Source organism: Cydia splendana, chromosome Z, assembly GCF_910591565.1.
Source record: "Cydia splendana chromosome Z, ilCydSple1.2, whole genome shotgun sequence".
NCBI classification, from domain to species: domain Eukaryota; kingdom Metazoa; phylum Arthropoda; class Insecta; order Lepidoptera; family Tortricidae; genus Cydia; species Cydia splendana.
Genome location: NC_085987.1, coordinates 49,626,960 through 49,645,605, shown reverse-complemented (window position 1 = coordinate 49,645,605; position 18,646 = coordinate 49,626,960). Strand labels below are relative to the sequence as shown.

At 38.5% G+C, this 18,646-nt stretch overlaps 1 protein-coding gene and 1 long non-coding RNA gene across 2 annotated transcripts in view; one reads left to right on the top strand and one right to left on the bottom strand.

Moving 5' to 3' along the window:
- The window catches only part of LOC134804169 (uncharacterized), a 150,746-nt gene extending 133,764 nt beyond the window's left edge, over positions 1 to 16,982 (top strand). Inside the window, exon 2 of the long non-coding RNA XR_010146090.1 lies at positions 16,828 to 16,982. This is a non-coding gene — a long non-coding RNA (uncharacterized LOC134804169). The remainder of the gene's footprint in view (positions 1 to 16,827) is intronic.
- The window catches only part of LOC134804062 (uncharacterized), a 211,024-nt gene that overhangs the window by 117,895 nt on the left and 74,483 nt on the right, over positions 1 to 18,646 (bottom strand). Inside the window, exon 9 of the mRNA XM_063776958.1 lies at positions 6,921 to 6,997. Coding sequence (XP_063633028.1) covers positions 6,921 to 6,997 — 77 coding nt within the window. The remainder of the gene's footprint in view (positions 1 to 6,920; positions 6,998 to 18,646) is intronic.

Below are 18,646 nucleotides of genomic sequence, written 5' to 3'. Positions count from 1 at the left end.
TTCTATGGAACTCCTTTCCCGATACATTCTATGAATCCCCCATCTACGTGACCGTTTATGATCATCGAGTAGGCATCTAGTATGTATACTGCACAATCGAGAAATACTTCGTTCGACATCGTGGAGTTACAAACCAAAACTGCGGATAGATCCGGCTCGTACACACTAGAACCTCGTTACTGTATCTGTTTGGTTACAGTTACAGCTCGCAAAATGAGTACGCTCGGTGAAAGCGTTCCGGCGACGTCGCGAGCCGAAACTGTAACATGCGTACACACTAGAACCTCGTACTGTATCTGGTTGGTTACAGTTACAGCTCGCAAAATGAGTACGCTCGGTGAAAGCGTTCCGGCGACGTCGCGTGCCTAAACTGTAACATGCGTACACACTAGAACCTCGTACTGTATCTGGTTGGTTACAGTTACAGCTCGCAAAATGAGTACGCTCGGTGAAAGCGTTCCGGCGACGTCGCGTGCCGAAACTGTAACATGCGTACACACTAGAACCTCGTACTGTATCTGGTTGGTTACAGTTACAGCTCGCAAAATGAGTACGCTCGGTGAAAGCGTTCCGGCGACGTCGTGAGCCTAAACTGTAACATGCGTACACACTAGAACCTCGTTACTGTATCACGCATGTTACGGTTACGGCTCGCTAATGAGTATCCGGCTTTAATGATCGTCATGTTCTAAATAAAAACTAGGTACACAGGTACAGGTAGGTAGGTAGGTAGGTAGGTTTAGTAATATATATTAATAAATGATACTACCTATAGTACATAGAAATATTATTATTTTGGCCGAATGTTTATAGTTCCTGTGTTACATTAGTATATACTTGCTATTTTCTTACCCCTCGGAGTTACACACAATGTTTTTCATCACCCTTGCGAAGAAAAAACTAAATTTTAAGCGATATAATTCTTAAATAAGTATATTAAATTAATCAAATTAAATATTTTTAAACATAAACAAAAATATTAAATAATAAACGTCGGTATTTTAAAAGTAAAACTCTCTTATACCTTTGACTTTTAAACAAATTATTTTACTTATAACCTACTTGGTTCGTATGAATTAGTGACATAATAAAAAAGCCTAGGGAGTTATAGTTTTTTTTCACAATCCATAAATCCCGCGGGAACAATTGTCCTGGGCCATTGTCCTTCAGTAGGTACACCTGCATGAAATAAGGTCTCTTTCGAGCAAGTGTGATGAAATTGTTATTTACGATACAAGTGCGGAAAAGAGGAAATTCGCACGGGTATCGTGTAAGCATCACAATAGTTAATATCATGTATGTGGCTTTATATTGATAATCACATGTAGTATGCACCTGGCTTTATACTTTTTGGTTATTGTACGAGTATCTATGGTCATTTGGTTGACAGAGAGAACTGGCAGATTAAGCGGCAAGCGTTGCCTCGAAATTATGTTCGATTGGATCTGTTGTAATCCTGTATATCAATGTAATAAAATAAATGTTACTGGAAGCAGTGGTTTGAGTGCTAAACCCATTTTACTGAGCATTAAATCTATGAATGATTTCAATCGTACAACGTTTTACAGTACATAATTATGGCCCTTTAAACTTTTGACATATGCACGAAAAGTGCTATTTTACGCACTAGTGGGGGAAAATAGGACCATATGTACTGTAAAATATATTTTTCACCTCAGCAGCTCGAACAAGGGTACTTTGCTTCTTAAAAACAGTGAGCAAAATGCGATTTTGCTCACTGATTCATTTTGTCTCACTCAGTGAGCAAAATCGCATTTTGCTCACTGAGTATGTCTCACTCAGTGAGCAAAATGCGATTTTGCTCACTGAGTGAGACAAAATGACATTCAAGCGACCTTTATAGTCAAATGTCATTTCAACATGCGGGGTCTAATACAAGTTCGATATACTTGGGTTCTATTATCTCTGTCCCTCTAGGAATGTTCTCACTGCTTAGGGTGAAAAATTTTGTGTACTACACGAGATCAAAGTTATTTTTTACATCTCGTGCGCTTTTGAATCCCTTACTACGCTCAAGATTCTAAATTAGATTCACTCGCTACGCTCGTGAATCTATTATAGAATCTTTCGCTTGCACGGGACTCAAAATAAGCACTCGAAGAAATATCAAACTTTGATCTCTTGTTGTACAAATAATTATTTTCATCACACTTGCGAAGAAAAAAATAAGTTTAAAAAAAAACATAACTCCCTAGGGAACAAAATGGGTTATAACTCCCGCTACATAAGCGAAACATCACACTGAATAAGCAAGTGTGATGAAACAGTTATTCTTCATACAAGAGAGCAAAGCGGCAACGGCAATCCTTCTGCTGGATTTGTAGAAGTTGTAATTGTAAAAGCACTACACTTTTTTTGTAATTTTGAATTTTTTTATGTTATTATTTTCTGCTTAGAATCACAAGCTCGAGAGATCCTCATAGGTATACGAAAAAGTGTTCAAAGATTTTTATTTCCAACAGGCTACAATTTTAGGGTTCTAGTCTAATACTAGGAAGTCAGGAACGCTTAAAATAGTTTCGCCATGTCCGTCTGTCTGTCCGTCCGCGGCCTTGCTCCGTGATCTAGATCTAGTGCTAGAAAGCTGCAATTTGGTTTTCGCGGTATGGTATCAGTATTCTATACAGATAATTTTGCTGTAGGTGGTATCACTGAACAGAGGTGACGTTATTAGGGCCAGTTCAGTGTTGGGCGTAGTTAACTACTATTTATAATCTAACTACTTATTACGACTAAAAGTAGTTAACTACAAGTAGTCATAACTACATGTATTGTAACCTAACTACAATAATCAGGTTACATAAAGTAGTCGTTAATCTGATTACTGTAACCGAGTAGTTATAACTACTGACTACTTTAATACATCCATGCAAAAATCATTTTGATCTTTCTTGTCCTTGACATAAAGACACTTTCTGTGTGAAACTGTATTATGACTGTAAAATAATTAAACTGAGGACTACTAAGGAACTATTAGGACTATTTTTGATTTTGCACCATGTCATAAAAGTCATCATGGATGTGGTTTCAGCGAGTGCCGGTTTCCAAAATGATGACAGTTTTGGAATCCAACATGTCTGCCGTGCACTTTGACATAAAAGTCATCATGGGTGTCGTTTTATAGGTTTCAGGGAGTGCCGGTTTCGAAAATGATGACAGTTTTGGAATCCAACATGTCTGCCGTGCACTTTGACATAAAAGTCGTCATGGGTGTAGTTTTATAGGTTTCAGGGAGTGCCGGTTTCGAAAAAGAAGACAGTTTTGGAATCCAAGATGTCTGCCGTGCACTTTGACATAAAAGTCGTCATGGGTGTCGTTTTATAGGTTTCAGGGAGTGCAGAATTCGAAAATGATGACAGTTTTGGGATCCAACATATCTGCCGTGCACTTTGACATAAAAGTCGTTATGGGTGTCGTTTTATAGTTTTCAGGGAGTGCCGGTTTCGAAAATGATGCCAGTTTTGGAATCCAACATGTCTGCCGTGCACTTAGACATAAAAGTCGTCATGGGTGTCGTTTTATAGGTTTCAGGGAGTGCAGAATTCGAAAATGATGACAGTTTTGGAATCCAACATGTCTGCCGTGCACTTTGACATAAAAGTCGTCATGGGTGTCGTTTTATAGGTTTCAGGGAGTGCCGGTTTCGAAAATGATGACAGTTTTGGAATCCAACATGTCTGCCGTGCACTTTGACATAAAAATCGTCATGGGTGTCGTTTTATAGGTTTCAGGGAGTGCAGAATTCGAAAATGATGACAGTTTTGGAATCCAACATGTCGGCCGTGCACTTTGACATAAAAGTCGTCATGGGTGTCGTTTTGTCGTCAAGGAGTGCAGACATGTTGGATTCCATAACAGTCATCATTTTCGAATTCTGCACTCCCTGAAACCTATAAAACGACACCCATGACGACTTTTATGACAAAGTGCACGGCAGACATGTTGGATTCTATAACTGTCATCATTTTCGAAATCGGCACTCCCTGAAAACTATAAAACGACACCTATAACGACTTTTATGTCAAAGTGCACGGCAGACATGTTGGATTCCAAAACTGTCATCATTTTCGAATTCTGCACTCCCTGAAACCTATAAAACGACACCCATGACGACTTTTATGTCTAAGTGCACGGCAGACATGTTGGATTCCAAACCTGTCATCATTTTCGAATTCTGCACTCCCTGAAACCTATAAAATGACACCCATGACGACTTTTATGTCAAAGTGCACGGCAGACATGTTGGATTCCACTGTCATCATTTTCGAATTCTGCACTCCCTGAAACCTGTAAAACGACACCCATGACGACTTTTATGTCAAAGTGCACGGCAGACATGTTGGATTCGAAAACTGTCATCATTTTCGAATTCTGCACTCCCTGAAACCTATAAAATGACACCCATGACGACTTTTATGTCAAAGTGCACGGCAGACATGTTGGATTCCAAAACTGTCATCATTTTCGAATTCTGCACTCCCTGAAACCTATAAAACGACATCCATGACGACTTTTATGTCAAAGTGCACGGCAGACATGTTGGATTCCAAAACTGACATCATTTTCGAAACCTGCACTCCCTGAAACCTATAAAACGACACCCATGACGACTTTTATGTCAAAGTGCACGGCAGACATCTTGGATTCCAAAATGGTCAACATTTTCGAAATCTGCGCCCCCTAAACCTATAAAACGACATCTATAAACGACTTTTATGACATATTACTTTGCCGCCATCTTGGATTCCAAAACAGTCATCATCTTCTAAATCTGCCCTAACCTATAAAACGACATCCATGATGACTTTTATGATAAATTTCATGACCGCCATCTTGGATTCCATAATAACCATCATTTTTTTTAAATCTGCACTCAGGGAGTGCCGGTTTCAAAATTATGTCAGTTTTGGAATCCAACATGTCTGCACTCCCTGAAAACTATAAAACGACACCCATAACGACTTTTATGTCAAAGTGCACGGCAGACATGTTGGATTCCAAAACTGTCATCATTTTCGAATTCTGCACTCCCTGAAACCTATAAAACGACACCCATGACGACTTTTATGTCAAAGTGCACGGCAGACATGTTGGATTCCAAAACTGTCATCATTTTCGAATTCTGCACTCCCTGAAACCTATAAAATGACACCCATGACGACTTTTATGTCAAAGTGCACGGCAGACATGTTGCATTCCAAAACTGTCATCATTTTCGAATTCTGCACTCCCTGAAACCTATAAAACGACATCCATGACGACTTTTATGTCAAAGTGCACGGCAGACATGTTGGATTCCAAAACTGTCATCATTTTCGAATTCTGCACTCCCTGAAACCTGTAAAACGACACCCATGACGACTTTTATGTCAAAGTGCACGGCAGACATCTTGGATTCCAAAATGGTCAACATTTTCGAAATCTGCGCCCCCTAAAACCTATAAAACGACATCTATAAACGACTTTTATGACATATTGCTTTGCCGCCATCTTGGATTCCAAAACAGTCATCATCTTCTAAATCTGCCCTAACCTATAAAACGACATCCATGATGACTTTTATGATAAATTTCATGACCGCCATCTTGGATTCCATAATAACCATCATTTTTTTTAAATCTGCACTCCGTGAAATTCTGAATTCTCTGATAGATAAGTAGTTAGAAAAAGTAATCACGTAACCGTGATTGCAACTACAATTAGTAGTTAATAATCAAAAATGTTAACTACTTTTAACGGTTACTTCTTGTAATCAATAATCACGATTACTAACTACAAAATGTAGTTGTAGTTAGTAATCAGTAGTTAGATTGCATTTTGCCCAACACTGGGCCAGTTGCACCAACCACATTTGACAGACTGATCAACGTCAGCCGGTGCGCCCCGGCGCGGCGCTCTACTATGAAACTTTCCCTACATATAAATTTAGCGAACTCTTCAACGATACGAACAGTGTTGGTGCAAGTGGTGCTTAATGTTGCAGGCCCTTTTAGGGTTCGAAATTTAAACTGTCACGTTTTAACCGCATTTTTTCCCAGTAAATGGTAATATTTTTAGATTCTTATACTGGTGGACTATTTTAGGTGGGATTTTTTAAAATTAATGCAAAAATAAATATACTGCAGATTCCCTATTGTGTAAGAATATTTTCCATAATGCCAATACCCAGGAAGGAAAATGGGGACAAAGTTTATATGCAGAAGCGTTCGTCCACTTCCGCTTAACCCTTCAAGTGGCGGTCAACCCGTTAATGGTCGGATCGAAAGGCTGTAAACTGGCGGCCCACCACTCACGGGTCGATGCGAAAACCAGTAAACTGTCGGCCACCAGTGAGTGGTTGAACGCATTTAAGAATAGTTACGCTCTTCTAGCACCCAAAATTAGATAGCGAGCTAGACAAGGATAGCATAACGTAAGAAACACAAATACACTTGGTATAAAATTTGTTGGTGAGGACCATTCATTCGGGAGCGACCGCCTAGTCCGAGTTCAGTCTTGATTTTTAAGAGGTTGTTTTGCAAAATAATACATTTTGCAATTTAATATACTTTCAAACATAGAAAAGCTTAAATCGATGATTTTGTGAAATTCTTTTAATCTGCGCTGACCACCCATAGGGGCCCCGCCACGTGACTGCTTTTGCGCAAATCCGCGGCGCCACTTGACCACTTTTCGCGTTTTCGCTGGCGCCACTTGAAGGGTTAAGAGAATTCATAAGTGTAAGCGAATTTTAAAGTGGTCCTTTCAGAATCTTCTCAATCAATTGACCACCAAAGAGGTCAACTGACGCGCGCAGCCACAGTTCAATATCAAACTTCGTGCATACCAATAAGGCGACGATAGGCGTGGTGTCCAAAAAGAGTGAAGTGAGTTTGACTGTAGGTAACTTAGCTACCTACCTTCTCAGTTTCCTGAACGATGCACCTTGCAACTTGCAGACCCCTTTCGCACTCCTCACTACTAATGTTCTGGTTCACTGTAAATAAGCACATTATTATTTTCGGTAACTGCGATAGTTAGGTACCTACTCATAAAATATAACTCTGTCGACATATTATATCGCGTATAAAGGGCCAACACACAATTACACAGTATACGACGTCGTGTCACGTTGCGTCATCGTGTCGTAGAAGCCTACGAAGCAAACTGTAAATAATATTTTGCTCAATATTGGACGGCAAAGTCGACTTTGCCGTTTAAAAAATAGGTCGCGAAGCGCGTAGTTTATGGTCAGTCAAAAATTAAAAAGTTAAAAACATTGCAGTCTCGATTTTGGGACTGCAATGTTGCATACGAATTCCATTATTTGTCGAGTTCCAAACTTTTTAAAAGTTGAAATGGCCATATCAAACGAAGGCACAGGCCCATTAAACAGCCAAACAGATGATTAGTACCGCGACTATTTAGCTGTCTCAAATAGGTTGGCGTATTTTCGGCAGAAAAATACATTTCTATTTTTTTATTAAAAAAATAAAAAGGCGGCAAAGCAAATTTTTTCAATTGTTTCTACTTTTTTCTGTGAAAATATATAGGTACGTAAGAACGTTGCTTTTGTAAAATATTTCTATGATATTTATATTTCTTGCACCATTTTTGAGAAAAGCACTATATATGACTCGGCTGGAAGGCTACTTGCTGGCTTCGGATTCAATTAAACGGACTCCCAAGGTCGTCCGTTTAAAACGAATCCTCAGCCTGCAAGTAGCTACTTCCGAGCCTCGACAATAATGTACTATTATGTGTTTCTTTCTCTTCTTTCTGCAACTTTTTGTTAGCAGCAGAACAAGAACACGTCTATTGCAATCCCTGTCGCCTTATTACTAACTGTAATATTATTATACAGTATACCTAAAAAACATAATACAAAGAACTTAAAACTAAGATGCGCCACAGAAACTTGTGAAAGTTTATGCGTGGTGCAAATGCATCACTACGCTCAAACTGCATGTTTAATGTTTATATACCTATGCATTTTTAGAGCACCGTACAAAACTTTGTTCACGCACTGAGAGAAAAATCACCACCAGGAATTAATAAACAGTTCTGTACTGGGGGAAAAAATGAAGTTTTAGTAGTAATCATGGAAGTTTCACTATTTCTGTAAAATTTATTTATTTCTACAAACAGCTCAGTAATACTAAATCTAATTTCAGCAAACAGACTTTAGTAAATGGAGCATTAAACAAAGTTCAGTATTTGTTACAATCCATTTTTATTACTACTAAAATTCTCCGATTTTTACTAGTAAAGTTTGTGATTTTTGGAAAAAAGCATCTGTGATTTCAAGTTATGATTTTAGTAAATGTCTCACTTACATAGTTTTGTAAAATCGTTGTAATATATAAAAAAACGAGTTCGCGGGAATAACATTACCCCATTTAAAATAACAATTCAGTTGTTACTATAGCGACATTACAAAGTTTACTGGTATTTAGTAGATAGACTTGTTGTGTTTATGTTCATTGTTGTACCAATCACTAAACGAGTTTTGTAATACCAACACAGCTACTTGCTACGTTCATTTGGTTAGAGTTAGTATTGTGTCGGATGTCGGGCGGGCGTGTCTCGTGTCTTCTTTGTTTAAAACATACTTAAGTTAAATAATAAATTTAGGATATATTGTGGGCCATGGACATATTAACCCGCGACCTACTGTGTAGTTGGGGTCTACAGGAATATATTGTTCTGCAACTTCGAGCTAGCTGTTGTTATTCTAGTGATAATGACATCAAAGGTAAATCTAAACTGTTTGCAATTCCAACCTCCCTAGCACAGGTGCGCCGCGAGAGCATGTTGCGCGCGTAATAACTACTAGTCTCTTTCTGACTGTATGAATAAGAAAGGAATGGGTAGAATTGTAATATCTGTGGTATTAGTATCCGAAACAAATGTAACAGTATAGGACGTTTCCGAACGTAGTTTTAAAAAAATGATATGTAATGTCAAATGGGTGACCACACCCTCTTTGCCGGAAGCTTGCCTAACGATAAGTACTACTTGCTGTAAAATAACTCAATAACTAAAATAAAACATAAGTGTTCCTCCAAACCTGCGTTTCACTGAACTCCAAATACTACATGGCGCAGTCGTACAAGAGCCAAGCTCCAGTTAAAATAAAACTATAAGAATAAAATAAAAACACAAGAAATCAAGTCAAGATGTCGGGCGTCGAGTACCGCATGCCGGCACCGTTAAATCTTGAGGTAATTGAAGACCTTTATCCGCAATGGCTTAGATTTAAGCAGGCGTTTAGAATATTCGTCTCAGCGGCTGGTTTGGAAAAAATCACGGAGGCCAGAAAAGCATCAGTTCTACTTAACTGTATCGGTCAACCGGCGCAAGAACTATATTTTAATACGCTAAAGAAAGAAAATACAGAAGACACCGCTAAATTAGAAGAGGTATTAACACTGTTTGAAGAATATTTTAAACCGAAATCAAGTGAGGTAATTAACACATGGCAGTTCAACAAAAGAATACAAGAAGAAGGAGAAAACTTTGATTCCTATTACACCGAGCTTCGAAGAATAGCAAAAAATTGTAACTTTGACAAGCAACTGGACCGGATGTTAAGGGACAGAATTGTAGTGGGCGTCAGAGAGCAGCGAGTTCAACAAAAACTGTTGGAAATAAAAGACCTAACACTTGAAAGAGCAGTTGATGTCTGCAGATCGGCGGAGCTTTCCCGAGAACACGCGCGGGTCTTGGCAAAGCAGACCTTGGCGGAGGTGGATGCAGTACAAAGGCGTTCATCAGCGCAGCACTCTAAGCCATCTCAGTCACCACCAAATACTCAAGCTAAGTATAACCTAAGCTCTCTTAATAATAAAAAATATAAATGTAAAAAATGTAACACAGAGCATGGCCCTCGGGCGTGCCCGGCCTATGGCCAGCGATGTGAAAATTGTAACAGGTACAATCATTTTAAAGTTGGGTGTAAATTAATCAATCAGATTGAGTGTTTTGAGCAGGAAAATGAGGAAATGATCTGACTAGTTCGGGTATGTCACTCAAGTAACGAATGTAATTGTGAGTGGACAGAGTCTTTAAAAGTCAATAACAAGTCTGTAATTAATTTTAAGTGTGACACAGGGGCACAGGCAAATATTTTGTCATTAGAAGATCTTAAAAAAGTTGTCGATGATGAAAATAATATAAAACTGTCTGAGACAAGAAGTATTTTAGTGGCTTTTGGAGGATCACGCATTGTTCCTGAAGGAAAAATTACATTAACACTGACACTTAATGATGTTCAGTATAGTACACAGTTTATAATAGTAAAACAAAATGTAAAAGCTATTTTAGGCCTGTGTTCCCTGTTCAAGCTAAACTTCATTCCAAATAAAAATATAAACACAATTGATAAGTCTCAATGGGATAAAAATTCAATTTTTAAAAAATATGGTAAACTGTTTCAGGGTGTTGGAGAGTTTAATGAACCTTTGGTGCTCCACACTCAACCGGATGCAGAACCTGTGGTGCGGCCGCCGCGTCGGGTGCCTAACGCAATCAAACCCCGGCTTGCGGAGAAACTAAGATCGTTGGAAGAACGACAGATCATCACCAAGGTCGAACATCCTAAGAATTTTGTGAGTAATCTTGTGATTATAGAAAAAAAAGACAAATCACTGAGAATATGTCTAGATCCTAAAGATCTTAATAGTGTGCTAGTCAGGGAATACTATTTAATACCTACTCTTGAGGAGATTGTCCCCAGACTGTCAAATAAAAAATATTTTTCAGTGCTTGATCTATCAGAAGGATTTTATAACATAAAATTAGATGAAAAATCCAGTGATCTTTGTACTTTTAATAGCCCGTTTGGCTGCTACAAATTTAATCGGTTGCCCTTTGGGTTGTCTGTAGCACCTGAAATTTTTCAGAAATATAATGAAAGGGCATTTGGGGACATTCCGGGAGTAATAATTTATTGTGATGATTTATTAATATGTGCTGACAGTGAAGCGGAGCATGATGCAATTTTAACAAAGGTGTTTGAAAGAGCTAAAAAACATAATGTGAGATTCAATAAAAATAAATTTCAATATAAAATGAATGAAGTAAAATATTTTGGTCACATTTTCTCTCATGAAGGTATGAAAATTGACCCCGAAAGAATAAAAGCCATTAATAGTATTAAAAGTCCCAGTAATAAAAAAGAGCTACAAGTGTTTCTAGGAATGGTAAATTACCTAAGGAAATTCGTTCCTAACCTAGCTAAAATTGCATCACCACTCCAATTACTTCTTAAGAAAAATGTAGATTGGTTATGGACAGATGTACATGAAAATTCGTTTAATAAAATAAAATTGCATGTCACCGAGGCACCTGTTCTGCAAAACTTTGATGTAAAACAACCGGTGGTTATACAATGTGATGCCTCAAAGGATGGCCTTGGTTGTTGTTTACTTCAAAATGGAAAACCTGTTTGTTTTGCATCGAGGAGTTTGACAGCATCGGAGAGGAATTTCTCACAAATAGAAAAAGAGCTTTTAAGTGTTGTCTGGTCAACCAGGAAATTCCATTACTATATTTATGGGCAAAAGTGCATTGTTCTTAATGATCACAAGCCACTGGAAACCTTACTTAAAAAATCTATACATGAGGTTCCATCGCCCAGACTTCAAAGATTAAAATTAAAATTACTCAAATATGACATTGAATTTCAGTACCTTAAAGGTAAATTTATGTATATTGCTGACCTACTGTCACGTGCTTTCATGACCGGTAATGAAACTGATGAACCAGACATGTATGATGTCATTCACTGTGTTGGCCTAGCAAATAACTTGCAGTGCACTAATAAATTTAAAAAAGAATTAATTTCTGAAACTAATAAAGATACGGAATTGTCAAATCTTAAAGAATTTACTAAAAATGGATGGCCAGATAAAAAACATATTCCTGATAACATGCAATATTATTTTAAATTCAAAAGTGATATTACTGTTGATGATAATTTGTTGTTTATGAATCATAGATTATTAATACCTAAATCTTTACGGACACACATAATGGAAAAATTGCATGAAGGCCATCTTGGTATGACTAAAATGAAAAATCTAGCTAGAAGTATGTATTATTGGCCCAAAATAGATGAACATCTAGATAATTTTGTAAGACAGTGTTTTGTTTGTCAAACTTACCAAAATAACAACACAAAAGAGCCACTATTAAGTCATAACATCCCAGACTTACCTTTCTCAAAGTTAGGAACAGACATAATGGAATATAAAAATAAAAGCTATCTAGTGATATATGACTATTTTTCTAAATGGCTAGAAGTAAAACCAATAAGTAATAAAAGTGCCAAGACTGTCATAAGTAGTCTTATAGATATTTTCTGTATATTTGGTGTACCGAGTGAGATAGTCTGTGATCATGTTCCCTTTGACTCACGAGAATGTAAAAATTTTGCTAACATATGGGGATTTAAATTTACCTATACCAGCCCTAGGTACCCACAGTCGAATGGTATGGCGGAAAGAGCTGTACAAATTGCTAAAAAATTGCTTATTAAATGCCAGGTGGACAACACAGACTACAGATTAGCGCTTTTACAATATAGATCTTCTCCTGTTTGTGGCACTAAGTTTTCACCAGCTGAATTGTTAATGAATAGAAAAATAAAAACTAAATTACCTGTAACATCTACATATTTAAGACCAAGACTGAATATTAATATTAAAAGTGAGTTCCATAAGACTGTATCTAGAAATGTACATAACTATAATGCTAATACCAAAAGTAAAAATAATTTTGTTGTAGGCCAGAAAGTCTGGTTTAAGAAAGACTGTAATAGTAATAAGTGGCTACAAGGCCAAATTGTTCAAAACAATGGACTGAGGTCCTATGATATTATAGATAATAGTAATGTTAGGTACACTAGGACTTCTTATCATGTTCGACCTGGGTGATTGGTAGTCCTCCGGCGCTCTGCTACTGGTTGAGTGTGGGGCTACATAGATCCTTATATTGTGTATGGTACTTATTATAGACACATTATTAGTCATAAGGTACTTAGTATGTAAGTAGAGGCACATACTGATTTTTTTTTTAATACAACTATGTGTAAATCTTTAACCATATTGGTAGTGGTAGTTAAAACTTAGACTTAGTATTTTCATTTGTAATGCAGCGTTACTTAAAAAAAAAAAGGGGAAAGAGAATGTATAATTTTTAAAAAAAGAAAGGGGAAGATGTAATATCTGTGGTATTAGTATCCGAAACAAATGTAACAGTATAGGACGTTTCCGAACGTAGTTTTAAAAAAATGATATGTAATGTCAAATGGGTGACCACACCCTCTTTGCCGGAAGCTTGCCTAACGATAAGTACTACTTGCTGTAAAATAACTCAATAACTAAAATAAAACATAAGTGTTCCTCCAAACCTGCGTTTCACTGAACTCCAAATACTACAAGAATATCTCGACAGGCTTTTATAGTGCCTCTTTAGTACAGAGAAATACTACCAAATGCTTTTTTATTCATACAGACAGAAATAGAGACGGGTAGCTACCACGCGCGCGACATGCTCTCGCGGCGCCCGTTTGCTAGGGGCGGAGGAATTGCAAACAGTTTAGTTTTTGCCTGTGACGTCATTATCTCTAGAATAACAACAGCTAGCTTGGAATCGCAGTACAGTTTAGTAAAACCTATGACGTCATCGTCTCCGATATTGCTAAAGCACGCTTAGAATTACAAAACGGTTAGTTTTCACCCATGACGTCATCACCTCCGATATTGCTAAAGCACCTCTCGGAATAACAAAACCAAATTTCTGAAATTACTCTAGCATACTTCAAATTACAAATATAGAAGTTGTATTTCCTACTAAATGGAAATTGCAAAAGTCAATTTGTTCCTATTAGTTGACTCTCCTTGTCCCCGGATTAAGTTTTATTTTTGTAATTCTAAGTGTGTTTTTGTTAGTTTTTTCTCTCAGTGCGGTGCTCTTATGGGATCACTTCGGTCTTGCAAATCGGTTAAATGCGTTTTTCTCAAAGCCCGTTTGATGTAGGTACCTGAAATTTGGAATAGTTATGGCAAGTACCATCACTAACACTGTGAATAAGTCGAAACTGCTTATTTCTGATTTTAGGGGGAAATTTAGGGGGTTAGAGGGTTAGGCTGAATTTTATTTTCAATAGTAAGAATCGTGTGAGGTACCATTAGAAAGCTTGCAAAAAATTGAGTCGATGGACTGATTTTGACTTCATTTTAGAATGCAATAGTTTATAAAAATGCATTTAAAGTTGCAAGTTTTCATACAAAATTTTTCACCTCTGTCCTGTCGATTTTCGCGAAAACTATAGCTAACAGGCAGCTGACCAGTCAATATCCAACCAAAACAAGCATGGAGACGGCGGGAAAATTATCAGGTTAACTCTATCTTTATTAGTTTTTAAACTGCAGCCTGATCTTTGGTTGCTTAGGGCTAGCTAACTGATGCTTACACTGGTCATTCATATTAGGAAGTAGTTTTAGTGAGAAAAATCCTTACTTAAAACTTTGGCATTGAAATTTATGACTTATGTCTTTGATACAAAGTTTAATTCTACTTACTTACTTTTGTGAGATATTTCATTTTTTTTCTGAATAGCCTACTATAAGTATGAGAGAGTAAAAGATCTGCAAAATGCAACCTTGTAATAAAGCAAATAAGTTTAAATTTCGAACGGGCTTTCCAACCAATGGACTATCGCAGTGTGCTCAGTAAGAATCATATTTATTATTGGAGTTTATCCGTAAAAATTTAAATTAAGAATTCCGTTCTTCACTGTCGTTGTGTTTTTTTTCACATTAGTGCCCATAGAGTTAGTAAAGCGTATAGAGATAATAAAGTCATTTAATATTTATTAACAGCTATGGCGTCATCTACCTATAGATTTTACTGAGAGTATCTGATTCGTCGAAACAGTATTCCTTCTCATTAAGTACCATTACATTTATGTATTAATTGTATACAGTATGTATATTTTTGCACAGATCGGTGAGAGCAGCATCTAGATACTGTTCTGTTACGAAAAAATAATTTTGGAAGACCGGGCGCAGCACGGTTCCATTTTTGTCGATTATCACTATGCGCGTCCCTTTTGCACTAACATACTTGTTAGAACGTGACAGGCATGGTGACAAGAGATAAAAACGCGACCGTGCTACGCCGCCTGTATTGTATATGACAGTTAAAATTCACAGGTTTTGGAAACAAAGGTAAAGTTGACGAAATATAAAGTAAGCCGATCTTGATCAAACTTGTTTGAGTGACAAAGATGTCAGTTAAGATTTGGTACTCATGAATTCCAGTTCTACTAAAATATTTTTTTTTTTAAAAGCTGACTTACAATAAGTCCAAAATTGTGCGGTAAGTTAGGTTTATATTCAAATTATACGCAATTCTTTGTAGCAACTCCGCCAAGTGGACGGAAACAGGTACTGGACGGCAAACTGACGCAGTTACCAATTATCAGGTAACACCTGTCATCACACATTCCCATCCGAGTAATATTTTTTAAACGCGTTTTTACATTTAGTTTTATTTTCGAGGGTCATCATCATCATCCTGGCGTCAATCCCGGCTGTGCCCCCGCGCGGGGCGCGAGGACCCGGGGTCCGCCTTCCGACTCCTTCGTGACCACTTTGCCCGATCTTCGGCATCCCTGGTAGTGAGTCCGTTGGCACGCATGTCCTCCTTGACGACATCAAGCCATCGCTTCTTGGGCCGGCCTCTTCTTCCCGTACCGGGAGGAGGCGGCATGGCCAGGCATTTGTTACCCACGTAACTTGCCGGTCTGCGCGAGACGTGGCCATACCAACGAAGGCGACACTCTTGCAGTTTGTCTGCAATGTCACGGACGCCAAGACTACCCCGAATGTGGGCGTTTCGGACGCGATCCTTGCGTGAAACTCCGCACATCCACCGTAGCATCTTCATTTCCGTGACACGCAGTTCCTGCTTGTGCCGCTCTAGTAAAGGCCAAGTCTCGCTGCCGTACAGAAGGGCAGGTCTAATGATGGTCTTATAGACCTGTCCCTTCAACTTAATCGGCATTTTGGGGTCACAAATAACCCCAGTCATCTCCCGCCATTTGACCCAAGCAGCGGAAATTCGGGCTTTGACGTCGCTGTCGATGTCCCCGGTAGTGCTAAGTACAGATCCTAGGTACTTAACTTGATCCGTGCGCTCGACCATGTCCACGCCTATGCGGACGGGTAGAGGATCTGTACTATTGCAGGCCATGTACTCTGTCTTCGCCACATTTAGTTTAAGACCGCCGTTCTTCAGCGACCCCCTCCATCTGTTCACACGCTGGACAAGTCGGCCCTTATCAGAGTCTGTCAGCGCGATATCATCAGCATACATGAATAGCCACGGTGGCTGCTCATGGTAGTCTCGGATGCTGGCTGACAGGGCGTCTAATATCACGCTAAACAGAAACGGGCTGAGCACAGAGCCCTGATGTACTCCAACAGTGACAGAGAAGGGGTTGGTGGTATATTTAAACATTTTAATCTAAAAGACCTCCGCGAGTTGTACCGGCTGCAAAGGTGCCCATAACACTTGCCGCGTTACCACGTTGGATAGCGATTTGTTAGACCTGTACCCCAAAAGCATAAAATTGTTGTAGTAATTCACCGAATCGCATTTCACCTTGAATGAAAAAGATATCACTAGATTTTTTTACTTGACGCACTTTTTCGCGTAGCTTTTGACATTAGTATAAATTTTAAATTGTAGTACTTATTACATTTTTTGTGTAGTATTTTACCGTAGACGTTTGTTTGGGACTCTAATTTGTGTTAGTTTAAGGTGGTTCGACTAGGTTACTCAAAGCTTAACTCTCGCTAGATGGCGCCACTTTCGCAAAATTACAGGTTTTATTTTTTTGTGGAATGGTCTTGGTATTTGTATACTTAAAAGTATGTTTAGCGCACTCTTTAAGTAAATATTGAACTATTGAACTATTGATCTATTAAAATAAACATTGAATACTTCATTGTGCAAAAACTACCCTTTTACGTCGACGGAGTATTGCTGTCACGCTTTTTCCTATTATTACTCACACATGCGAACAGTGTTTCCGTGATCCTTGTAGTAGACAGTTTCACACAACGTAAGCACAGTATAATAAAGAGTACTAACGTACAGTATGGACACTCCCAGCCTCCCGTTGAAAGTGCCGCCCATAGATATAATAATAGACAGAGATACCTTCCAAGCGAGCTGTCAGTGGGACCACTTTTGTTTAGTGTACGATTAACAATGTGGCCCACCTTGCTGTAGCCATGTCGATAAAGTCATATCGATAAACTATCAACATTTCTAGCAATTTTAATTTTACTTCAAAGGTTTAACGATACCTAAAATGAACAAAAACGCTTTTATTCTTTATTGTGGTTATCAGATCACAATTTTATAGTCACTCTCCAGCAGGGAACCAAGGGAAAGTTCAGATATTTCATTAAAATACATAGCATACATACCTACTAAAATAGGTGTTCCGCAATAATTGAATTATTTTATTACATTATAATTATTTATAATATATTCATTATCCATTAGCATTTCAATTATGTTTATGTTTAACGAAGATATTGAAGCTTCAATTAATCGCTATTGCGTTCCGCTGTGTAAACTGAGAAACGTAATTAGATTCCAAAAAAAGTGGGACAATGTTGCCACTTTTTACAAGCGCGTCTTGTATTTATGTAAAAATAAGTAAATAAAAGTACTTTTTTAAATCGTAGGAGTAAAATTACCAATAAATAAATTATCTTAGCGTGTTTATTTATCAAAAGCGATTTACTATTTTACAAACAAATTATTGCAGTGGCAACATTTTTTGGAATCGAATTACGATTTGCAGTATAGCGTTTATCGATATATAACATGATTAAAATCGACTTTTCACATCCCTAAAAGAGCACACATATACGTTTTTACGCTCACATACACAACAAGGGGATTAAGGGGAGAACGGAGCACACCACTATCCGGCCCTACTGTCAACCTCACCTGCCCGCGCCGGATGGCGGCGACGACCAAAAGGTTGTCGTGGTGGTCCCTGCTAGACAACAGACGAGGCTCTGGCGACCGAGTTTGTGGCGGTATAACCATACACCCAGCTGGGCAACCTTCTGGAAGAGGCTTCAGCGGCCTTGGAGCTCAAATAGCTCCTAAAAGACTGGTGCAGAAGGCAACGGGAAACCACTGCACTATCTTCCCAAGAAAACATCATGCCGAGTACAAATAACAGTGGAATGATGTCCTGCGACCCGGCTGACCCCCGGCGCCACGGCACGTCCGGGGTGCCTGGTGTGAAATGGGCTACCGGCCACTGTGCTGTGCAACATCAGGCAGCCAGTGGAAATCATGCTACTGATAAACATCACCCACCGTCATTAAGGAAGAGGCTAAGAATTGGAACGTGGAACGTGAGAGGCCTGCAGCAACCCAGAAAAGTGGATGTACTTGAGAAAGAAATCAAGAGACTCAACATTGACATTATGGGAATAAGCGAAACACACTGGCGCCAATCAGGTCACTTTGACTCCAACAATGGCAATGCTATTTTCTTCTCGGGAAATGGCATCCAGAGCCGGAATGGAGTCGGCTTCATAGT